General features: G+C 46.0%; 1 protein-coding gene across 1 annotated transcript in view; it reads right to left on the minus strand.

Annotated features, from left to right (window-relative positions):
• Window positions 1-1205: 1205 nt before the first annotated feature.
• setd6 (SET domain containing 6, protein lysine methyltransferase) overlaps window positions 1206-17735 on the minus strand; it is a 70218-nt gene continuing 53688 nt past the window's right edge. Inside the window, exons 7-9 of the mRNA XM_084317794.1 lie at window positions 17731-17735; window positions 11562-11698; window positions 1206-4537 (exon numbers count right to left, since the gene is read on the minus strand). The exon at window positions 17731-17735 is cut by the window's right edge and continues 176 nt beyond it. Of these exons, the coding sequence (XP_084173920.1) occupies window positions 4196-4537; window positions 11562-11698; window positions 17731-17735 (484 nt within the window). The 3' untranslated portion in view covers window positions 1206-4195. The remainder of the gene's footprint in view (window positions 4538-11561; window positions 11699-17730) is intronic.

Below are 17735 nucleotides of genomic sequence, written 5' to 3' on the forward strand. Positions count from 1 at the left end.
CCGCGCTTAGCAGGCGCCCCGACCGAACTGTAGGAGTCGCTGTTTACAACGACCCGGACCCACCCCGCCAGCTTCTCCCACCCTCTGATAACAGCCAATTGTATCAGTGCAGACGGCCAGCCAAGCTGGTGACAACCCCGGAGCTGTGAGCTGGATTCGAACAGGCGAACCAAGCTCACAGCTCCGGGGCTGGTGACGAACGCAATCTCCGCTCGACCACCTAACCGCCTGCACTTCACACGTTTCTATAATTGTTTTGTCGAAACCGGAAAGCCTGTAATCTGTACTTTAGTTTAGACATTTTAGGAGGCATATCTTTACCAGCCTAGATCTCTGCTCACGGCTGGATGAGTCTGCAGACTGTTGAGCCAGATGTAGGTTCTCTCTCTGAACGGGGATGTGGCGACTCACACCACCACATGACTGCTGAGACACTACCAGTGCAAATCTGATCTGAAATATGTTATGAAACACAACAGGAGATGTAATAATAAAAATTCATTACATTTATATAAAGCTTTTCTAGACACTCAAAGCGCTTCCCACAATGTAGGGTGGAAATGGCCTCCTTCACCACCACTGGTAGCACCCAGCCTTGGGCTACGCAGGCTCAATGGCTGCCATACACTGGCACCAGGCACACATCACACTACAGTGGCTGAACGGCTCAATGGATGTGACAATGGAGCAGTGGGAGAGAGGATGACGAGAGAAAAACACTAACATTAGGGTAATTGGCCTGGATACACAGAGGAAATATGTGTCCATGTTCTTATCTGACTGGAGCAGATGGTTGTTGGCGTGTTCCTTTAACTGTTCTCAGGTTTGTTCCTTTAACTGTTCTCAGGTCTGTTCCTTTAACTGTTCTCAGGTAATTTATAGGCCTGATATTCTATAATAATATTTCAAATTGCATGTGTCCGGATGGCAGAATTCAGTACTGTATCTACAAAACCTTCAGTTTAATCATCTTCCCTTTTATTAATTTGCTTAGGTTTTTTGTACACATGATCTCAAGGAGGTGCTGAACGAGCTCAGTGGCAGTCATTCATGTCTGGTCATTTCTAGCATGGTGGTGTTATTCACCGTCAAAGATGCAAAGCAAAAATCATAATTTATATAATTTTTTGTTTCATCACAATTTACTCAAGCCTAGTAACGGACACAATTCCCTGAGATCCATAGATGTCCCTAGATACCAAGAACATGCGAATAGAAGTGGAGCAATCTTCCATTTACTTAGGTATGTATTTTTAGGCAGATTTTCAGAAAATAGGGCTAGGGCTCAATTAACCAATACATCATTAATAATACAACATCATTACTGTTCAAAGTATTCACACCATTCCATGGCTTCAGAATGTTCATTCTACTGACATTTATCAATACATTTAAAAACATGAATCACCAGTAAAATCGAAATGTATACAAAATAGTAAGCAGTGTGTCCATTCAGACAACATGTGATGCATGGCTTGGTACATTCAGACAACATGTGATGCATGGCTTGGTACATTCAGACAACATGTGATGCATGGCTTGGTACATTCAGACAACCTGTGATGCATGGCTTGGTACATTCAGACAACCTGTGATGCATGGCTTGGTACATTCAGACAACATGTGATGCATGGCTTGGTACATTCAGACAACATGTGATGCATGGCTTGGTACATTCAGACAACATGTGATGCATGGCTTGGTACATTCAGACAACCTGTGATGCATGGCTTGGTACATTCAGACAACCTGTGATGCATGGCTTGGTACATTCAGACAACCTGTGATGCATGGCTTGGTACATTCAGACAACATGTGATGCATGGCTTGGTACATTCAGACAACATGTGATGCATGGCTTGGTACATTCAGACAACATGTGATGCATGGCTTGGTACATTCAGACAACCTGTGATGCATGGCTTGGTACATTCAGACAACATGTGATGCATGGCTTGGTACATTCAGACAACATGTGATGCATGGCTTGGTACATTCGGACAACATGTGATGCATGGCTTGGTACATTCAGACAACGTGATTTGTGGTACTGTGTTGACGAGTCACAACTACATCTATATTGTACCAGTTTTGCATCAATATTGTTCGTGAGACAAAGCTTCAAAAACGAGAACTTACATTTCCTTGTAGTTTAGGGGCGTTTTTTTAAGAAGTCAGCTGAGCATGTTGCGATTTTATTTAGAAAAGCACATATGACACGAGCAGAAACAAGTGCTGCTACTCTACTGCATGATATTATTAGACAACAAAGTATAAAAAAACATATTAGAACTTGTGTTGAATCTGCTGTATGGGAGCCAGTGTGGTTGTGACACTTTAGGAGGCAGAATAATGATTAAGTACCAAGGAACTATATGAGCTTGTTATAATGGTTAATAATAATAATGCAGGATAATAATTAACCCTGGTGGTGTTGGGTCTGTGGGAACCGTTTTCAATGTTTACTAAAATGTTTTCTTTCTGAGACTCGTTGGCCTTGGCACATTTTCTGTGAACATATAAAATAACATTTTCATTATAATAATTAGGGATGTCCGATATTATCGGCCTACTGATATTGGCATTCAAATGTAATATCGGTATCTGTTTTCAAATTTTTTACATTTATTTAACCTTTATTTACTCAGGCAAGCAAGTAACAAATTCTTATTTTATTTATTGTCAAAAGTATGCATAATGTGTTAATTCCACGACAAGAGATATGTAAGGGATAATGTATAGCTACGAGGTCATTGTCGCAAAATAATTGACCGACAGAGTTTAAAATACCGAGGCGCAGCGCCGAGGTGTTTTAAACGTCAGTGAAGGTCAATTATTTTGCGACAATGATCGAGTATAGCTATACATTATCCCGCTTATTACATGGCTAACTTACTAACAATATACCTAATTCATTTTACACCATCGACGAGACAAGACGAGATCAAATGCAAACGTAGTTGTTCTGTGGCTCTGTCAGCCCAAATAAAGTGATTATTATTATCGGCAGTCGGCAGGTCTGTGGTCTGATTGCACTGATGACTGAGTGCAACTGTGCATATGCTGAGCAGCACTGATACAGTGTTGTAGTGGGCTTGATTGCGAACAGCTGCGCACAGCGGCCATTATTGCTTGGCAGAGGTCCGTTATCGTGTGATAACGGACCTCTGACGCGCGCTATTGACCAATCACAAGCAAGCATTTTGGCGATTGTGAAAACGCCATGTAATAAGTAATGTTAATTACCTGAAATTATTCAGTTTTGGGGGGGGGGGGGGGGACCCCGCATATATCGGGTTGATATCGGTATCGGAAATTAAGAGTTGGACAATATCGGTATATCGGATATCAGTAAAAAAGCCAATATCGAACATCCCTAATAATAATAATAATGAATTGGATTTGAAGAGAGAAGCGTCTTTCTCAGACTCAAGGACACTGTACAAGGAGAGAAGCTGTATAAAAAGGGTAGATGAATAAATGAATATGTGTATAGTAACAACAGGGGAAAAAACATATACAAAAAAAGGAAGCAAGGTGCTGTCCAATTGGAAGTGGTAACAGAAAATTTATAAAAACCAAAAACAAACAAACAATCATTGACCCAAAGTGTGTAAATTGTAGGTGAAAACGGGTAAATATGGTAATTTTTTACAAAAAGGTTCACTGTGTTCCTTCACTGTCTGCTTCCACCTTGTTTCATTTATATTTTTCAAGACAAACATGATTTATTCCATTCATGTTTTGATTATATCTATTAATTTCTATTTATTGATAAATGTGATTTAGCAGAGATATGTTGTCTAGATTGCTTGTAATTGAGATACAGTTAATATCTGTTGTGTATTTTTACATGAATGGGTCTATGCTGTTGTGGCTCCACCAGGAACAACAACACAAACACAACTAATGAGGAAGGAGCAACAACACAAACACAACAAAGATGAACTACCAAGAAACTAATGAGGAACTATAGATTAAAAAACATGAATGAACTCAGGTCTCAAACCTCTCCGTGCTGAGAAATCATTCTACTTCACTTCCCAAACGACACATTCAGTACAGAACTACCCACCTGTCTCTAATTAAGTTAAGTCTGCTTTAAATCATATTTATTCCACGTTTCGTCAACATATAATTCCTAGATACTTATTTCTGCCCCTAAAGGAGAGTGTGCGTGAGTTCAGAAGAGACCCTATGGTTTGGTGAGCGCCATCAGCCTGGATAGAATCCTCTTCTGTCCGTAGCGCACCTGCAGCGCCCTCTGCTGGCGCCTGCTCAGTCCTGCAACTACATCCTTGCTCTCCATCAAAGCCTGGTCACAGTCCTCTGTTGTCCCCTCCCCCTCTCTGTAGGAGGCCAGGGTGAGGCGTGCGGCCGCGTGGACCAGCCCACGCCACGGAGCCTGGAGGCTGGGGAGACCCTCGCTGGAGAAGGCCTGGGACATCCTCTCCTCCTCATCCTCCTCTTCCTCATCCTCCTCCCAGCCGTCGTTCTCTTTGAAGTCACGGAACTCATCCGCGGACATGCAAAGGATCTGCAGAGAGAGTGAGAGCGAGAGAGACACAGACAGAGAGAGACAGAGAGAGAGCGAGAGCAAGACAGAGAGCGAGTGACGTAGAGAGAGAGAGCGAGAGAGAGAGAGACACAGACAGAGAGAGAGAGTGAGAGAGACAGACAGAGAGAGAGAGACAGAGAGAGAGCGAGAGCAAGACAGAGAGCGAGAGACGTAGAGAGAGAGAGCGAGAGAGAGAGCGAGTGAGAGCGAGAGAGACACAGACAGAGAGAGAGAGACAGAGAGAGAGCGAGAGCAAGACAGAGAGCGAGAGACGTAGAGAGAGAGCGAGAGAGAGAGCGAGTGAGAGCGAGAGAGACACAGACAGAGAGAGACAGAGAGAGAGCGAGAGCAAGACAGAGAGCGAGAGACACAGAGAGAGCGAGAGAGAGAGCGAGTGAGAGCGAGAGAGACACAGACAGAGAGAGAGAGAGATACAGAGAGAGAGCGAGAGCAAGACAGAGAGCGAGAGACGCAGAGAGAGAGAGCGAGAGAGAGAGCGAGTGAGAGCGAGAGAGTGAGAGAGACACAGACAGAGAGACAGAGAGAGAGCGAGAGCAAGACAGAGAGCGAGAGACACAGACAGAGAGAGCGAGTGAGAGCGAGAGAGACACAGACAGAGAGAGTGAGAGAGACAGACAGAGAGAGAGAGACAGAGAGAGACAGAGAGAGAGAGACAGAGAGAGAGAGCGAGAGCAAGACAGAGAGAGAGAGGTGTATATCAGTGTTTACCTTCAGTGAGGTGTATATCAGTGTTTACCTTCAGTGAGGTGTATATCAGTGTTTACCTTCAGTGAGGTGTATATTAGTGTTTACCTTCAGTGAGGTGTATATTAGTGTTTATCTTCAGTGAGGTGTATATCAGTGTTTACCTTCAGTGAGGTGTATATCAGTGTTTACCTTCAGTGAGGTGTATATTAGTGTTTACCTTCAGTGAGGTGTATATCAGTGTTTACCTTCAGTGAGGTGTATATCAGTGTTTACCTTCAGTGAGGTGTATATCAGTGTTTACCTTCAGTGAGGTGTATATTAGTGTTTACCTTCAGTGAGGTGTATATATCAGTCGCAATTTTCTGTCCCGCGTCACTCAGCTGTTTTTCTTGTTTTTTCTCGGATCCAGAGCATTGCTGGCGTTAACCTGTGACTGCCGCTTCTGTCCGTATCTCTATTTACCCGTTTAAACTGTATCCCAGCCCTGTTACCCGTCATTCCTTGTACTCTATTTGTTATTTTGTTTTCTACCATCGACGCTGCTTGTCTCTCCCGTCCTCTCCTGCGCCCGTCCTGACTCTCTACAAACATTTCACGTCCTCTCTTTCCCCCCTGCTCTCTGGACCTGCCGACTGTACTCTCACCGTTCCCACCATCACTGGATCTCAAACTGGACTACAAACCTTGCCACTGGAAAACAAACTCCCGGATCGACACATTTTTCTCCCAGACAAAACCTTACCTGTCCTCCGGACCGGTCCTGTGCGTGTCCCTCCATCTGCTGCTGGCTGTCTGCTGTCGGCTAAACCAGCCACCCGCTGCTGGCACTGCCTGCCTGGCCGTGCTATCCTACTACTCCCTTCCCGCGAGGGCGACACCACTCCCTCGCGCTGGTTTGCGGGTTCCCCATCTCCTCGGGTGAGTGTCGGCGATACTATACTACTGCCCTCACTCTCCTCTCGGTCTTGGCTGCTGGTATGGCGCGGTCAGGTCGGCCCGCTACGCGGGCTTGGTCTGGAGCCGGCTACTACACGCTGCTCCAAAACAATAACACTCTCTCTCCCAGTATCCAGCTGCAACTCTGAAGTGCTCCCTTTGTCCAGCTGCAGCCCCGGAGTGATCCGCTCAACATTCTACTCCAACTCTCCGCCCTCCAGCTACTACCAACTTTTAACCCACTCCTGCTCCTATTCTATACCCAACTTGGACTCCTGCTTCTCCTACCGTTTTCCCCTTGGATTCTCACAACCCCCCCTCCCCCCATTTTTCACTGCCCCCCCCCACCCCCCTGCCGCCTCTCATATACTCCTGCTGATCTTCACTCGCTCAACAACAACTACCGCCTCCCCGCTGCCACTGCCACTGCTGCCAGAAACGCTGGCATTCACTGTCGCCGTCGCAACTTCCACAGAGGCCCCCGCCTAAATCGAAACCGGTCTCTCCACCTCCCTGACGGCTCATACATCCCCTCTTCCTGGACTACCTCTCGCCCCCCTGCCACCCCCACCCGCCGCACCGCTAACCTCGATAACCTTCGCTCCTTCCTCCCTGCTCCCCCATCCATCTCCCTTGCTCTCCTCAACACCCGTTCTCTCTCTAACAAATCACCTCTGATCTATGAACTACTACTGGACAACAACCTGGACCTACTCCTCCTCACTGAAACCTGGCAACAGCCCTTGGACTTCTACTCCCTCAACCAAGCTACCCCCCCAAATTACAGCTTCATCGCCAAGCCCCGCCTCTCTGGCCGAGGGGGGGGTCTTGCCGTTTTTCACAAACTCTCCCTATCCATCACTGAACTGCACCTAAACCTCCCTCCCATGCTATCCTTCGAATACCTTGCCCTCTCCCTCCCCAACTCTATCACTGCACTACTCCTCTACCGCCCTCCAAAGCCTCATCCCTCTTTCTTAACTGAACTTTCTGATCTCCTGACCATAGCCTCCACTCTCTCCACCCGCCTCCTACTTACCGGTGACCTCAACATCCATGTTGACCAACCAAACTCAAACCTCACTCCTGACTTCCTCTCCCTCCTTGACTGTTTTAGCCTCACCCAGCACATCAACTTCCCCACCCACAACAAAGGCCACACACTTGACCTTGTTTGCTCTGCCTCCCTACCCATATCCAATCCTCACCCCATCCCATTCCCACTCTCTGACCACTACTGCATCCTTTTCTCTGCTCCCCTTCCCCCACCCCACCACTCCATCAAACGCACCATCTCTTTCCGTAACATAAAATCCATCGACCCTCTCACACTGTCTCAATCCATATCCTCTGCCTTTCCCCCTGACTCCGCCCCCTCTAACCCCGACGACTATGCCCTCCTCCTCAACTCTACTCTCTCTGACTCCCTCGACTCACTGGCACCCCTGAAAACCATCACTGTCTCATTCACCACCTCCTCCCCCTGGTACACTCCGGAACTCCGCTCCATGAAGCAAACCGGCCGTCAACTAGAACGCCTCTATAAAAAAACCCGCCTCACCATCCACGCCGACCTCCACAAACAGCACGTCTCCTCCTACCGTGATGCACTCCAAGCTGCCAAATCTGCCCACTACTCCACCATCATCAACAGCAGCAACCGCAACCCCCGGACCCTCTTCTCCACTGTCAAGAAACTCTTACAACCCCCGGACAATAACTCACTCTCCTCCCCTGACCTCTGCAACTCGTTTCTCCTCTTCTTCAACAACAAAGTATCTTTAATCAACAGCTCACTGACTGCCCGCATCGCCAATTCCCCCACCCTTGCCCCCCCCACCAACATTTTTCCCCCACCTGACTCCATCCCTCCCACCCCTTTTACTGCCTTCGCCCCAGTTGACTCCTCCTTCATCATGGACCTCATGACTACCTCCAAGACCACTACCTGCTCCCTTGACCCCCTACCCACTACTCTCACCAAAGCCTGCCTCCCTGCTCTCATCCCCCACCTCACCGCCCTTTTCAACCAGTCACTATCCCTAGGCCACGTCCCCTCCCCCTACAAACTCGCCGCTGTCACCCCTGTCCTCAAAAAACCCACTCTTGACCCATCCAGCCTCTCCAACTACCGCCCCATATCCAATCTTCCTTTTTTCTCAAAAACACTGGAACGTATTGCTGCCTCCCAACTCCACTCCCATCTCCAGTCCAACACCCTATATGAACCCCTTCAGTCTGGCTTCCGTCCCGCTCACAGCACCGAAACTGCACTGGTAAAGGTCATCAATGACCTCCTCATCTCCGCTGACTCCGGTGCCCTCAACATCCTGATCCTACTCGATCTCAGTGCAGCCTTTGACACAGTGTGTCACTCCATCCTCCTCCAAAGGCTGCACCAACTGGGTGTTGAGGGCACAGCACTTGACTGGTTCTCCTCCTACCTCACTGACAGACACCAATTCATCTCCCTCTCCGGCCACACCTCCCCCCCCTCCCCAGTCACACAGGGGGTCCCCCAAGGCTCAGTCCTCGGCCCCCTGCTCTTCATCTGCTACATTCTCCCCCTTGGTCACATCATTCGCAAATACCACCTCAACTTCCACTGTTACGCCGACGACACCCAAATATACATCAGTACACAATCCCCCCACAGCCCACCCCTCAGTCACATCGAATCATGCATCACCGAACTCCAAACTTGGATGACCCACAACCTCCTCAAACTCAACAGTGACAAGACTGAACTCCTCATCATCGGCACCAAAACCACCCTCACCAGATCCGGACCCATCACACTCACCATCAACGACTCCACCATCACCCCCTCCCCCCTAGTCCGCAACCTTGGTGTCCTCCTTGACCCCACCCTCTCACTTGACCCCCACGTCCGCTCCATCGTGAAAACATCCTACTTTCACCTCCGCAACATCGCAAAAATCCGTCACTGCCTCTCCCCCCCCGCTGCTGAATCCCTCATTCACGCCTTCATCTCCTCCCGCCTGGACTACTGCAACTCCCTCCTCACTGGTATCACCTCCCGCTCCCTCCATAAATTGCAAATGGTCCAAAATTCAGCCGCCCGCCTCCTCACTAACACCCGGTCCCGCGAACACATCACTCCTGTCCTCCACTCCCTCCACTGGCTCCCGATCAAACACCGCATTAACTTCAAAACACTACTCCTCACCTTCAAAGCCCTCCACAGCCTGGCCCCCCCCTACCTGACTGATCTCCTTCTCCCCTACCGCCCAACCCGTTCCCTCCGGTCCTCCTCCACTGCCTCCCTCACTGTCCCGACATCCAAGCTTAAAAACTTCGGAGATCGGGCCTTCTCTCGCACTGCACCCCGACTCTGGAACTCCCTCCCCCAGTCCATCAGAGACTCCCCTACACTCTCCACCTTCAAAGCTCGCCTCAAAACCCACCTGTTCTCCCTTGCCTTCAACCCCCCCCACCCCTAAACCCCCCCCTCCCCTCCAACCTGATCGATATGTCTCTAGTCTTTTTTTTTGTGCCATCAGGCTGTCTCCCCCGTTCCCCCCATGGTCTCATGTTCCTTTGTTTTTGTTTCTTTGTTGTTTTGTTTTGTTTCTTTGCTTTCGTCTCTTTGTTTGTACCCCTGCTCCCGACTACTGTCAGCGACTTCGGGTTATTGAGAAGCGCTATATAAATTAAATGAATTATTATTATTATTATTATTATATTAGTGTTTACCTTCAGTGAGGTGTATATTAGTGTTTACCTTCAGTGAGGTGTATATCAGTGTTTACCTTCAGTGAGGTGTATATTAGTGTTTACCTTCAGTGAGGTGTATATCAGTGTTTACCTTCAGTGAGGTGTATATTAGTGTTTACCTTCAGTGAGGTGTATATTAGTGTTTACCTTCAGTGAGGTGTATATTAGTGTTTACCTTCAGTGAGGTGTATATTAGTTACCTTCAGTGAGGTGTATATAAGTGTTTACCTTCAGTGAGGTGTATATTAGTTACCTTCAGTGAGGTGTATATTAGTGTTTACCTTCAGTGAGGTGTATATTAGTGTTTACCTTCAGTGAGGTGTATATTAGTGTTTACCTTCAGTGAGGTGTATATCAGTGTTTACCTTCAGTGAGGTGTATATTAGTGTTTACCTTCAGTGAGGTGTATATCAGTGTTTACCTTCAGTGAGGTGTATATCAGTGTTTACCTTCAGTGAGGTGTATATCAGTGTTTACCTTCAGTGAGGTGTATATTAGTGTTTACCTTCAGTGAGGTGTATATTAGTGTTTACCTTCAGTGAGGTGTATATCAGTGTTTACCTTCAGTGAGGTGTATATCAGTGTTTACCTTCAGTGAGGTGTATATCAGTGTTTACCTTCAGTGAGGTGTATATTAGTGTTTATCTTCAGTGAGGTGTATATTAGTGTTTACCTTCAGTGAGGTGTATATTAGTGTTTACCTTCAGTGAGGTGTATATTAGTGTTTACCTTCAGTGAGGTGTATATTAGTGTTTACCTTCAGTGAGGTGTATATCAGTGTTTACCTTCAGTGAGGTGTATATTAGTGTTTATCTTCAGTGAGGTGTATATTAGTGTTTATCTTCAGTGAGGTGTATATCAGTGTTTCCTTCAGTGAGGTGTATATTAGTGTTTATCTTCAGTGAGGTGTATATTAGTGTTTACCTTCAGTGAGGTGTATATTAGTGTTTATCTTCAGTGAGGTGTATATCAGTGTTTACCTTCAGTGAGGTGTATATCAGTGTTTACCTTCAGTGAGGTGTATATCAGTGTTTACCTTCAGTGAGGTGTATATTAGTATTTACCTTCAGTGAGGTGTATATTAGTGTTTACCTTCAGTGAGGTGTATATCAGTGTTTACCTTCAGTGAGGTGTATATTAGTGTTTACCTTCAGTGAGGTGTATATTAGTGTTTACCTTCAGTGAGGTGTATATTAGTTACCTTCAGTGAGGTGTATTTAAGTGTTTACCTTCAGTGAGGTGTATATTAGTGTTTACCTTCAGTGAGGTGTATATTAGTGTTTATCTTCACTGAGGTGTATATTAGTGTTTACCTTCAGTGAGGTGTATATCAGTGTTTACCTTCAGTGAGGTGTATATTAGTGTTTACCTTCAGTGAGGTGTATATCAGTGTTTACCTTCAGTGAGGTGTATATCAGTGTTTATCTTCAGTGAGGTGTATATTAGTGTTTACCTTCAGTGAGGTGTATATTAGTGTTTACCTTCAGTGAGGTGTATATTAGTGTTTACCTTCAGTGAGGTGTATATTAGTGTTTACCTTCAGTGAGGTGTATATTAGTGTTTACCTTCAGTGAGGTGTATATTAGTGTTTACCTTCAGTGAGGTGTATATCAGTGTTTACCTTCAGTGAAGTGTGAAGCTCAGTCTCTGTCAAGCAGCCCTTCGTACTGAAGATGAAGACTCCTTTCTCTCCAACTGTTTGACACAATGTCTTCCACATATCTGCCTTCAGCTGACCGTCCAAGTCAGACCGGATCCCTGGGGTCAGGAGAGAGGAGGAGGAGAGAGGAGGAGAGGAGAGGAAAGGAGGAGGAGAGAGGAGGGGAGAGAGGAGGAGGGGAGAGGAGGAGGAGAGAGGAGGGGAAGAGGAGAGGAAGAGGGGAAAGGAGGAGGGAAGAGGAGGAGGAGAGAAGGAGGGGTGGAGCAGGGGAGAGGAGGATGGGGGAGGAGAGGGGAAAGGAGGGTGGGGAGGAGAGGAGGAGGCATGGGGAGGAGAGGAGGGATGGAGGGGAGAGAAGAAAAGAGAGGAGAGGTGTACAGAGACAAGAGGAGGGGAGAGGAGAGAGAGGAGAGGTGTACAGAGACAAGGAGGGGAGATGAATATTGCCCACATTGTTCCTCATTTCAAACTAGTTGTAGTTGCAGACAGAGCTGCAGTCTGTTGAACTTGTTATATAAAACATTTATAGAAACTGTTCTTCAATATAGAATTTTATTTTTATATATTTTTGTATCCTCTCTTTCTCCGTTTTTTTCTGTTTTCTCCCCGTCCCAATTTGGTCGTTGTGCCAATTCCCCCCCTCCCCTACCTGTTTGTTGTGCGCATGTTCTCCTACCAGTCGGTACAAGGGAACCCTGAAGTCATCCGCACGCTTCCTCCGACACGCGCGGCGACAGCCAGTGACTCTTTTTTCAGCTGGCAGCGAGGACTCTCATTGGTGAAGTGTAACGCGTGGGAGGTCACGCTGCCTTCATCAAGTTCTGCCTCCGCTGAGCAACGCCAGTTTCCCACCCATGACTTGCCCTCCCCCTAACCCAGCCAAACGGGTTAGTATAGCGATCAGCCCAAGCCCCAAGCAATGCTGACTCCGGGAGTCGAGACCGCAGTCTCTTGCATTGGTGACGAGCGCAATCTCCGCTACGCCACCTGACTGCCCCAATATAGAAAATTCTTCCAAGGATTTAAAATACATCTGGAGGATCTTTAAATTGACATTACTTTTCTTTATCAATTTTTTTTATTTTCTATTTCAACAAACAACAACACAACATCAACATCAATAATAATAATAACACAACAATAACAATAATAATGATAAGACAATAAGAAATACTTATAGATCAAGACTTAACTAATAATACAAAATACAAAATAAAAATACCAAGTAAAAATAATAAAGACATCACAAACAACACAAAAGACATTAGACATTGGACATTTGGACATTGGACATAGCGGCACGGTGGTGTAGTGGTCGCCTCACAGCAAGAAGGTCCAGGGTTCGATTCCCGCTTGGGGACCAGGTTTCCATGATGCCAGGTACCCAGGTGGGGTATCTCCCAGACCTTTCTGTGTGGAGTTTGCATGTTCTCCCCGTGCTCGCAAGGGTCCCCCCCCCAAGATAAACCCAATGGAAAAAACATACACAACAACAGATCGCTAACGCTGGGGGCTCCTTGACGAAGACGGACAGGAGCACTTGGATTGGTCCCCGGGGCGCGGCTCACGTCGACCCCCTATCTGCTCCTGGCTGCCCATGGGGGGAAGGACGACGGGATGGGTTAGGCGCAGAGACTCTATCACATTGGCGACTGAGAAAAAGACAATGCATGTGTGCCGCTCCAATTGCATGTCCAGTTCGTTGCATGCCGAATAAAGACCCCCTAAAGAGGTCCTGCATTATTATTATTATTTCATTTGCATTGGACAATTTGTTGGTGATTAGGGTTGTGGGAGGCTAATATAGCATTTGTCCAAACGTCGCTCCAGTCAAACTCAGGGTCTAACTCTGGGATGTACCCTCGCCAGACTGTATCTAATGTAAAATGTTCAGATGTGGATTTGATTAAACGTGTATAAAAAGCTGAGACAAACCCTCTTGTGGTTGTCCTGTCACCGATAAGCCTGATAAAAGGGTGTGGGTGCAACGCCTGAGCACCGACCTTAGTTGTAGGTAAAGGAAGATTGATTCGGCAGATATATCATAAAACTCCTTTAGGTCCTGAAATGCTCGAAGACCGTTTTCATATACCGTATATATCTTCCCCTCCTCTCCCATTGAGGAATATTAACCGGTTTGTGCCCAACAAGTAGTTGCTGGTTATGAAAAATTGGAGTCGAGGTGCCACAGGCATTTAACCGCACAGGACCTCTCAACATTACGCCATGTTTGTGGGATATGATTGGTCCTAGTGATGCACCGATGTGAAAATTGTGGCCGATACCGATAACCGATATTAATATTACTGTTCTGGCCGATACCGATATTTACCGATGTCGATATCTCTGTATAGAAAACACTTTTTTATGATAATCAAATAAAGAGCTATTTTCCAAAACGCATAATTTTTTTACTTTTGTAACTTATTTTCAGAAATGACTGATATTTTGAAACTATTTAAGGCCAAAACATGTAAAAAGAAAAAAAAAAGATAAAAAAAAAAATCTATTTTTATTTTTTTTTAATATCGGCCCTATCTTGATATCGGGCCGATACCGATGTGTAAAAAAATTGCCATATCGGCGGCCGATATATCGTGCATCACTAATTGGTCCATATCTTAGCTGGCCTTTTGATATAGGAATAGTGGAGTATATACTAAATCCTGTAGTCTTTGTGGTGAGACCGCTGCTGCTTCTAAGGAGCGCCATGACACCGCAATTTCAGGGTCCAGCCAGTTTATCAGGGGCCTCAGCGAGAAGGACCAGAAATATAACTTAAAATCGGGGATTGCCAAGCCAAGCCCCCATCCTGTTTCCTACGTTGAGTGGTAGTTCTTTTGATTCTCTGGCGTTTATTATTCCAAATTAATTTGGATATCATACTGTAGTTTGAGTCTTACGCCAGTGGTCTATTGGAGGAGGAAGGGGAAGCATTGAGCTGAGTATCCTAGGTAGTATGTTCATTTTAATTATGGATGCTCGGGCCTGTAATGAATTAGGAAGGCTCGACTATATCCAGGTCCTGTTGTATTTTATTATATGTGCCTGTGGAGTTAAATGTAGTTGTCTGATTCAGTGTGGGAAAGATCTCTATGCCCAAGTACTTAAAATGTTCAACTATGGGGATGTCAGCCGGTAGGTGAACCGCTTTGGCCAACTCACTAAGAGGAAGACAAGCAGATTTTGGCCAATTAATCTTGAAGCACGTTAATTTACCGAAGTCATCGATTATATTAAGTAACTTTGAGTCTGATTGGGAGGGATCTTCCATGAAAATGAATAAGTCATCCACAAGTCAATTTTGTGTGGTGTCTTATTGATTATCGCAAACGTGTACAAAGAAACAGCAGAGAGTGTCATAGGCTTTAGAAAGAAAGGAGACAAACAATGGATAACACCTCAGACATGGACAAAAATCGATGAAAGGAAGAAAGCCAAAGACAAACTGCTGAGTGCAAAGTCACCCAGGCTAACTGAACGTGCAAAGAAAGAGTACAAGGTGAAAGACTTAGAGGTCAAGAGGAGCCCGAAGGGATAAGAGAGCCTTTGTGGAGAACCTGGCAAGTGAAGCAGAGACGGCTGCAGCTAAAGGACAACTCAGTATAGTGTATAGGATCATTAAACAGCTAAGCGGTCCAAGGAACATTTACACTAAACTAGTTAAGGATAAACAAGGTAAACTGATAACAACTGAAAGGGAACAAGCTGAAAGATGGGCTCAACACTTTGAAGAAGTGCTCAATGGACCAGAACCTGCAGATCCAGAACCTTTGGATGACATCGCTATTAACACCAATCCTCCCTCCCAAGCTGAAGTACAAACGGCAATCAAGGATATGAAGCGGGGAAAAGCCCCTGGAATCGACATGCTACATGCAGAAATGTTGATAGCAGATATCACCACAGCCTCCAGGGTGCTGACCGACCTCTTCGCCAAGATATGGGAGCACAATGCCATGCCAAGGGAATGGAGCAAGGGCCTCATATGCAAGCTTCCTAAGAAAGGTGACCTGAAAAACTGTGACAACTGGCGAGGCATAACACTTCTGTCCATCCCTAGTAAAGTCTTTTGCAGAATCCTTCTTAAGAGATTTGATAGTGCCATAGATGTCAAGCTAAGAGAGGAACAGGCAGGATTTCGCAAAGGTCGAGGTTGTATCGATCAGATCTTTACCTTACGCAACATCATCGAACAGTGTATTGAGTGGAACGCCCCCCCTTGTATATTAACTTTATCGATTTTAAGAAGGCATTTGACAGTATTCATCGCAAGAGCCTATGGAAGATCCTAAGGGCATATGGAATACCTTCCAAAATGGTCAACATCATTGGAAAATTCTATGAACACTTTGAATGCAGTGTCATCCTTGATAACACCTTGACAGAGTAATTTCCCATTAAATCTGGAGTAAGACAAGGCTGCATCCTCTCCCCTATTCTGTTCCTGATTACCATCGACTGGGTTATGCCTCAAACTACATCAGACCGTCCCGTGGAATCCAATGGACCCTGTTCTCCTTTATGGAAGACCTTGACTTTGCAGATGATCTGGCAGTCATGTCATCCACTCGTAGCCACCTCCAGGAGAAGTCTGACCGGCTAAGCAATTATGCAAAGCGAACTGGTCTCTACATCAACCAGAAAAAGACCCAGGTGATGTGCATCAATGCCCCAACAGCACCTCCAATCACCATCGATGGAGAGGCGTTGGAATGTGTAGAAGACTTTACATACCTCGGAAGCCTCATAAGCAGTGAAAGTGGAACGCGAAAAGACATCAAGACGCGTCTCAACAAAGCAAGAGGTGCTTTCAGCCAACTTCGCAACATCTGGAAGTCTAAACAATATAGCCTTAAAACCAAACTCAGGCTCTACAACAGCAATGTTAAGTATGTCCTGCTATATGGCTCTGAGTGCTGGAGAGTAACAAAACAGGATATGAGAAAGGTTGACGTCTTCCACAATAGCTGCTTACGTAGGATCTGCAACATCTTTTGGCCAAATAGAATCTCGAATGAGGAACTTTATAAGAAGACAGGCAGCTTGCATATGTCCCTTGAGATAAGGAGACAGAGGTTAAGATGGCTCTGTCATGTATTGAGGATGCCCAATGAAAGGTTACCCAAAGTTGCCTTGAGATGGACCCCAGTTGGGAAGAGAAAGAGGGGTAGACCAAAGAACACCTGGCGAAGGACAGTGATGATGGATCTGAAGGAGATGGGTCTTTCCTGGGACGAAGCGCAGGCCAAAGCACGAGACAGGATTCAGTGGGAGTGTATGATTGCGGCCTTATGCCCCAACCGGGACGAAGAGGATAAGTAAGTAAGTAAGTAAGTTATTGATTATTATAGGGGCGATTTCTTCTGATTGTCTAATGAATTGGGCTAATGGTTAGAGGGAAAGCGCAAATAGTCCAGGGCTCAGAGGACAACCCTGTCTGGAAGATCTAGACACCGGGAAGAGTGTGGAGCATAATTTGATCTTTAACATTACTGTTCATCTAGTGGGTTACCTTGAGTGGCGACCTTGTAGATCTTTAATCTAGTGGGTTACCTTGAGTGGCGACCTTGTAGATCTTTAATCTAGTGGGTTACCTTGAGTGGCGACCTTGTAGATCTTTAATCTAGTGGGATACCTTGAGTGGGGTCCTTGTAGATCTTTAATCTAGTGGGTTACCTCGAGTGGGGTCCTTGTAGATCTTTAATCTAGTGGGTTACCTTGAGTGGCGACCTTGTAGATCTTTAATCTAGTGGGTTACCTTGAGTGGTCACCTTGTAGATCTTTAATCTAGTGGGTTACCTTGAGTGGGGTCCTTGTCGATCTTTAATCTAGTGGGTTACCTCGAGTGGCGTCCTTGTAGATCTTTAATCTAGTGGGTTACCTTGAGTGGCGACCTTGTAGATCTTTAATCTAGTGGGTTACCTTGAGTGGCGACCTTGTAGATCTTTAATCTAGTGGGTTACCTCGAGTGGGGTCCTTGTAGATCTTTAATCTAGTGGGTTACCTTGAGTGGCGACCTTGTAGATCTTTAATCTAGTGGGTTACCTTGAGTGGTGACCTTGTAGATCTTTAATCTAGTGGGTTACCTTGAGTGGCGACCTTGAGGATCTTTAATCTAGTGGGTTACCTTGC

The sequence above is a fragment of the Notolepis coatsorum genome (assembly GCF_963971535.1).
Source record: "Notolepis coatsorum genome assembly, chromosome: 6".
Lineage (NCBI taxonomy): Eukaryota > Metazoa > Chordata > Actinopteri > Aulopiformes > Paralepididae > Notolepis > Notolepis coatsorum.